The following is a 7,686-nucleotide window of genomic DNA, read 5'->3' as shown; positions in this document are numbered from 1 at the left end:
TTCATAAGAGAAAAAAAATAAATTGTCTTTTTTCTCGATCAGTTTACATATATGGAGGCTTCGGGATGACCCAACAGCCTGGATCGCAAAGACCATCTGCCATGTCAAAAAGGGGTGTGATGCTATGATCTTCTAAGCAGTAAAATTCAATGTCATAATCTTCGCGCTATGGCGTATACCCATCACTAGTTTCATAAATTTCAGGCCAGTATTCCACATCATCGTGAGTAAAGTAAATAGAATTAGGATTTAACTCCGGAAAGTCTTGGGCCGAGACAGAAAATGAGTGTTTCATACATAGAAACAAGACACGATCACCAAGGCACTCCACACGTTCCATTGTTTGCTGTTGGAAATCAAGCTTGAAAACATCAAATCTATGTGTCTTTGAAGGGGGGCGAGTAGGCGGATCTAAATACCGGACAACCAGAAGAATATCTCCCAAGTATTCCACCAAGTACTCGAATTTTCGAGTAGGCGGATCAGATTCATAATTAGTATGATCAAGACGATGAATCGTCTTAGGACAAGAAGCTTGTTGGAGATCCCAACCTTCAAATGTTCCTCCGTCGAACCTTTGGGCATAGAACAATTTGCTCTTGTTGGAATACACTAGTAATTGCGTATAACTGTCTCGATATTCCAAGTCCAAGCAGGCATCACTCCACGACTTGTCTCCGGGTCTACAGAATGCAATATCCCTATTTGGACCTTATACAACCATCACGGTGCAATCGGGGGACATGGGGTTTGATGACCAAACAATGTTAGATATGAAATCATCGTAGCTTATTTCTATTCATAACTCATTCTCTATACAGTCTCTTCTCCAACACTCTATGATTACGTCCATTTGAGGCATTGTACTCGTAGGCGGAAGCCTAACAACTGGAGGAGGAGTAGCCTGATAGACCTTACCAATTTTTTCAGTGAAGGGATTCATAAGACAATATCACCGTTAAAAGCATTGGTAACGGCAATCCAACTTGGTGAAGATGATCCCAGAATCTCATCAAATGCTACATCCTTTGGATATTCAAGGGTTACAATCTTCTGGCCCCCAACCGCCAACTTATTCAATTGTTGAGGCCAAAACCAAGGAGAAAACATCAGACATGGGGATGATGAGATACCATCTTCATCTTCATCTTCACGAGTACTATTATGACTGAAACATCGCTGTGAACCCAAGGGCCATTGAGAGTATGATAACACACGATTACTGGCCGTACATCTACCAACAAGGGTTTGTCTAGGGATGGAGGAGGAAAGTTTGTGCACAAGTAGTAGACCCTTCAAAGGGTTCCAAGGATTATCACTACCATAACAGAAAAAGCCTTTGCAAGCAACGACTAGAAGAAGGAAATAGTTTCCCCATTCTTGTTTCGCAATCCAGACGCGCAGGCAGAACCTTGTTGATGAAGATTTGTGAGAGCGATTTGAAGAAACAAAGAAATAAGAAAGGCCTAAATGCTATATAAATTCTTAGAAAAAACAAAAAAACACCTACTCTTATCAAAACCCATTTCCATAAAACCAATAATAGTTGTATGACATGAAAGTACAAGGACAAACAATGATATTGGACTCCCTAAACACTATTAACAGCAGCTTCTTTATATATAATTTCATTTTGTAAATGTATGAAAAACTCCTAAAAAAAAATCACGTGGGCAACACTTTTCATTCTCTTAACATTATTTTAATATAATTTTTTTTTTTATTTCCTCTCTCTTTCCCCTTGCATTTATTTAAAATAATATTTAAATGGTTTTCCTTTCTTTACTTTAATATTAATTTAAAGAATATTTATATGGTTTAAGGAAAGTTATTCTAAGGTTTATTTGAATAATGAAGTAAAAAGTAATTTGATTTCCTACATTTAACGAAAATCTAAGAAAAGATGTGCTAATGCTATAAAGATTTTAATCTTTTAAGGTATCGATTTGAGGAAATTATCCTTTTCTCCCATGAACTACCACGTGATGACCATTTTCCCTCATCAACTACCAACTTTACATTACAACCCCATCAAACTATCAATTTGTTACCAAAATCCCCCTTCTGTTAGTCAAAGCCGTTAAGTCGGATGGTCAACCATATTGTTCACGACACTATTCACAAATACTGTTCACGCACGTGATGGATTGACCGTCCAACTTAATGACCCTGACTAATAGAATGGGGGTTTTAGTAACGAAATTGTAGCTTGATGAGGTTGTAATGTAAAGTTGATAATTAATGGAAGAATGCTTCATTAATGAAATACAAAGCGTTTGTTTCTGGGGCCGTGATTCTGAGAACGCCGGCGTGCTAAGCACGCCAGGCTATTTTCATTTTTTTTTTATTTTTTAATATTTTTTTTAAAAAAAAATTGCCGCGGTGCCACTTCACCCTTGTTTCTGTGTACATGCCACTGGACTCTTGTGCATGCCCTAAGCATCTATGATTATTTTTAACGGGGTTCAGTATGATTTGTAGGTGAAAAATAGCCAGGAAATATCTTCCTCAAAAGAGACAAAAATTCGAAGTAAGACATTAACCGTTGAACAAAGCACATGTAAAGAGAACGTACAAGAAAATGAACAAAGCAAAGGAAATGATTCTATACCGTGCAACGTGGAGTTGGAGAAGAATAAAACCACTCCCTGGTAATAGAAGAGATGAGGGCAACCGAAATTTTGCAAGAGAGAGAAGCGATGTAGAGAGAAAATTATATCAAAGCCAGAGGAAAATGAATTAAAGAGAGGCTAGGGTTTGGTGTCCGTCTTACACATTTGTTGTTTTAGAATTTAATGCTAGGGGGTTGGGACTTAGGGTTTTGAAATTAATTAGGCTTTGACTAAGTAAAATATCCTACTCTACTTATCAGATGAAGGGCCCGTTTGGGAGTGCGATTTTAATAAGTGCGATTTTAAAAATTGCGTTTTTAAAATCGCACAGGCGTTTGGTAAAACATACTAAAAAGTACTTTTTTTATCAATTGAGTGTTTGGATAATATTAGCATATAATTGCGGTTTCATGACCAAATTACCAATAAGGATGAACAAGACAGAGGGGATGAAGAAAAAAAAAAAAAAAAAAGAGAAAAGAAGGGTTTTAATATATTTTAGGTGGGTATTCTTGGTATTTTTTTCATTCTCGTTCTAAAAAAGGTAACTATTGCACCAAATATCTTTTTAATAGAAATCGTGATTTCGTTTTAAATTCGCACCTTTTCAAATAAGCACCCTCTAATCAGCTTATGGAAATCGCAGATTTTTTTGCGATTTTAAAATTTGCGTTTTTAAAATCGCAATCCCAAACACCCTAAAGTTGCGATTTGGTTTAAAATCGCAGATTATTTTTTAAAAAACGCACTCCCAAACACACCGAAGTAATTAAGCGGCTAATTAATCTTTGGAAGTTTATATATATATCCTGTAGACTAACGTTTTGAAATTTTTTAAAAAATGGAATTGTGCTTGTGCCGTGTGTGTTACGGAAGTAACCTAGTGATAGAGTAGACATTATATTTAATATGAATTAGATTTCATTTAAGATTAATTTAGATTGGTTTTGTTATCAGTATTTTTATATTAGAGATAAACATGCGTCTATTTGTATTTCAATTATCTAATTATTTATTTTAGAGTTAGTATTGCATTAGTTATCTTTGTTTGAGTTTATCTCCAAGTGAGTGTAAGAGTTCTCTCTACTCCAAGTCTAAGTATTTAAAGGAGATATTTTAATATATATATATATATATATATATATATATAGAAAATTAATCCTAAACCTTATGTTTGAAAAATGGTTTTTAAGTTTTTTTAAAATCTAAATCGTATAGATTCTCTTAAAATCTAAGGTTTAAGTTTCATCATGACCTAAATTTTAACGTGTGGTAGCTAGCATGAATATTGAGTTTGGAAAAATTGTTACTACTTAAAACCAGTACTTAGGTGGAACAAATCAAGGTTCAAGGTTTTTAATGATATAAATTTTAAGCCATTGATATATGCATGTATTGGAAAGAACATGAGAATAGAAAGATTAATTTTTAACTTTTTCATGTACGCATTTTAGGTAGCCGAATGGATGGAGACTGGAGTATATATGGGAGATTAATATTTTGTGCTTAATTAGTGGACTTTCAAATAAAGGCCTTCCAAAACAGGTAACTACAATTAATAATTTCTTATTTGATTTAGTATAAATATGGGTATATACATGGCAATATGCATGGCTATATTGATAGGTAACTACAATTAATGATTTCTCATTTAATTGTCTTAAATTTATGTACTTTATGAGTAATATTATCCTATTTATGATTTAGAGCATGTTTGAAATTGCGGTAAAAAATAAAGCTTTTAAATATAGTGTACTTGAAGCGGTCACTGTCTATTGCTTTCTAATAATATACCATGCCAACCGTTGTGAATTTGAATGACACTACACTTTGGCAAGACTCTTTTGGGCTTTAACACAAAGATGGCTAAATGATACAAATTAAAGGGTCCCAAAAGAGAGATAGCAAAACCTAGTCTCTATAGATGATGAATGAATGCATTTCATTAATTACTAGAAACAATGAAGGATAGAAAAACTTAATCGTCCACAAGAAATTTATATAGAAAAAGCTCCATGGTATTTAAGGAAGAAATTGAATATTTAAATGAGAAGGAGATGGAAATTAGAATATGATAGTTTGTTGAATGAACAACCATAACAATATAAATGAATAGATTAATGAAGCTAGGATAATGGAAATAATGTTGGTGGAAATGGGCCAGGCTCCAATTACTAGAAACTAAAGAACACGACCAAAGTGGACCCGAATACGTTGTCAATGATTTTACAAATGAAAGCTCACCTTTTTATATACTAATAAAATTGCCCATAACAAATCTAACAGACTTTCCTCCCAAGTGAGCCCAACTAAGCCCAAATGTCAGCTCATTTGTTAGACCTGTTTACTTCCGAGACTCTAATTCTCAGAGACAAATTCATGGCCTTTTGATCCCAACAGTTTGGCTTCCAGGACGCGTACGCTAGCTTCTCAAGGTCATAAATCTTCGGTGACAGCGGGTGAGACTTGCGAGTTTTTCTTTTAAAGACTTTTTATTCTTTGCTCTATAAGAATTGGGGAACTGTCCAACTTCAAGTCTCATCCTCCAACAATGAGACAAAAATTGAAATCTAACTCAGATGCAAGTCTCTCCCAAGAACACTTTTTCTTGGGATATGTCTTATCTGACGAACGTGGGGTGCGGCGTGCAAAAGCTTTTAAAATTAAAAATCAAAGCCAAAGTCCTGCAATACAAGTGGTTGAGACAAAGTCATTTGAATTTTGTTTATCTGATTTGCGGGGCAAAGGATGGTTGCCTAGCGTAGTTGAACTTGATAATTTTGCCTTGGTAAAGCTGCTTAAAAGCAAGATCATGCCATACAAACCAAGCCAAAAAGAATTAAAAGGCATTATTGATCGGTGTAAGTGTAAGGCTACACCGATCAATAATGCCTTTTAATTCCTTTTGGCTTGGTTTAAATGGCATGATCTTGCTTTTAAGTAGCTTTACGACGGCACGATTATCAAGTTCAGCTACCCCAAGCAGCCACCCTTTGCCCCACAAGTTAAATAAACAAAATTCAAGTGATTTTGCCTCAACCACTTGTATTTCAAGACTTTGACTTTGACTTTTAATTTTAAAAGCTTTTGCAAACCGCACCCCACGTTCGTCAACTAAGACATATCCTAAGAAAAAGTGTTCTTGGAAAAGGCTTGCATCTGTGTTAGATTTCAATTTTTATCTCATTGTTGGAGGAAGAGATCTTTCAAATTTAACTTTAGACTCACAGACTCACGTGCTGGGAAAAAAAAAAAAAAACCCATAAGTACATATCTTAGATTATGAAGAAAGAGGGAATAAAGGCAAAAACTAATGATCAGCTCAAAGAAATCAGTCAAAATTGCAGATACAACACATACAAACGGACAGAAGAGCTATCATCAGATAAGGGAAATATATATAAAAATCATTCCACTAATTCTATCTATGTTCAAATGAATATTTTCAATTCCATATCTAGAAAACAAAGCCTTATATCATGCAATGAAGCAAAACATAAAAATCACATATTTCTTTCAACAGTTGTAAAAATATTGACATTCAATAAGCAATAAATCTCCTTCCATTTTCATGGGTCATTAAAATTCATTTTCACATCATGAGAAATTCACTGAACTCAAATCACGACAAAAAAACAAAAACAAAAAAAAAAAGACAGATCTCAAACAAAAGGATAGAGAAAGCCAACAAAACCAAGTAGGAATCAACGTATCAACCAGACGTCCTAGTTCTCATCAAAAATCTTGTCATCGTTCTGTGCGGCGAGGAATCACCATGCTTACTCAACGCCGTATCCTCTCTTTCCCTACCCTACAAAGCCCCATCTCCTTGCTCATACTTCTACCTTTGCATCTTTATTTGATTTTGGGGTTAGTATTTCTATTTCATTCTGTTTTTATTTTATTTGGAACAGTGCGAGTGCTAGATCTACCTCTTCTGATGGTCAAAACTAAGGATCAGCCTTTCACTGGGAAGTGATTATCTCAGATCCGATGAAACCCATTAGAAAGCAGTTAAATCATAATAAAAAATTTAAAAAAAAAATGGAAGCAGTTAGAAAACATAAACCCATTAGAAAATCCATGAACAGTAGCTCATATTTCTACCTTTGTATCTTTTTTTTTTCCAAGCTCGGCTCGATAGGGTCTGAACCCTGCTCGAGCTCGAGCTCGTCTATTTCAAAGCATAGAAATCAACGAAACAAGAAAAAGATTGAAAAGGAAAATGAAAAGCTCACCTTAACCCATCTCTTATAACATCTTTTTTTTTGTTTAATCAATCTCTTATAACATCATCAGCATCCATTAATGTTGTTTGCTTGTTTGATAAGATTTGAACATTAAATATTACACCTTTCTTAATCCATCGTTTTCACTTCAACGGTTACGGCTATGGACAAAGTTATTTAAAATTAAATATTTCTTCTTTTCAAAAATATTTACACATTTTTCTGGGCAACCAAACAAACACATCAAACGGCAAAACCCCAAACCACCCACCACCCAAGAAGAAACGGAGAAAAAAATAACCCAAAAAGAAAAGAAAAACTCACAAATCTTATCACCTCCTCCGCCTTCGATCCGCGGCGTACTGCGAGAGTGAAACGACCTCCGAGAGCGGCGTGGACAGCGGGGTTGGAAGCAGCAAGTTCCTGGAAACCGGGCACGAGCCGTTCAGCGTCAGCCAGGCGTCGAGGTGTGTGGTTGCTGCGATGGTGGTGGTGGTTGCTGTTGGGGGCACTGGGGTAGTGGTAGGAGCCGAGGAGAGTCGTGAGAATGGAGGCGAGGAGGATGGTGGTGGAGACTGTGAGAGGCGAGTCGTGAGAATGGGGAGATTCAGAGATGATAGATTTAGGTTAAATATGGGTTCTCTAATTTGCAGCCGTTGGATTTGGAAAAATAATTAAATTTTAAATATTAACGGTTTGATTCGTTTTACCAAAATCTTATTCCATGTGGCTGTCTCTACTTAGATCTGGTGTGCTTGTTTAATATTATCCATTGATTATCTATATGTTTTCAACATTTAATATTACTCGTCAGATTAGATCAAACAAGGCAAGCTTACGGTGTC

The 7,686-nt window shown here is 35.4% G+C and overlaps 1 protein-coding gene and 1 long non-coding RNA gene across 2 annotated transcripts; both read right to left on the bottom strand.

Annotated features, from left to right (window-relative positions):
• Positions 1 to 166: 166 nt before the first annotated feature.
• LOC148582994 (putative F-box protein At3g25750) lies at positions 167 to 943 on the bottom strand. The gene is made up of 2 exons (XM_088511767.1): positions 820 to 943; positions 167 to 711 (listed from the first exon to the last, which is right to left on the bottom strand). The coding sequence occupies exons 1-2, from the start codon at positions 941 to 943 to the stop codon at positions 167 to 169; spliced, it is 669 nt and encodes a 222-aa protein (XP_088367893.1).
• A 3,746-nt stretch (positions 944 to 4,689) lies between these two features.
• LOC132166406 (uncharacterized) lies at positions 4,690 to 7,437 on the bottom strand. The gene is made up of 2 exons (XR_015909475.1): positions 7,166 to 7,437; positions 4,690 to 5,851 (listed from the first exon to the last, which is right to left on the bottom strand). It is a non-coding gene; the product is annotated as an uncharacterized LOC132166406 (long non-coding RNA).
• Between the last annotated feature and the right edge of the window lie 249 nt (positions 7,438 to 7,686).

The sequence above is a fragment of the Corylus avellana genome, chromosome 11 (assembly GCF_965113065.1).
Source record: "Corylus avellana chromosome 11, dhCorAvel1.hap1.2, whole genome shotgun sequence".
Classification (NCBI taxonomy): domain Eukaryota; kingdom Viridiplantae; phylum Streptophyta; class Magnoliopsida; order Fagales; family Betulaceae; genus Corylus; species Corylus avellana.
The sequence above is the reverse complement of the archived record's forward strand: the minus strand, read 5'-3'. Positions and strand labels throughout refer to the sequence as shown.

Excerpts from the sequence above, each read along its gene's own strand:
- LOC148582994 (XM_088511767.1), bottom strand. The coding sequence starts at position 943 with ATGAATCCCTTCACTGAAAAAATTGGTAAGGTCTATCAGGCTACTCCT. Across the intron at positions 712-819 it reads AGAGTGTTGGAGAAGAGACT|GTCCAAATAGGGATATTGCA; the intron begins GTATAGAGAATG and ends TGGTTGTATAAG.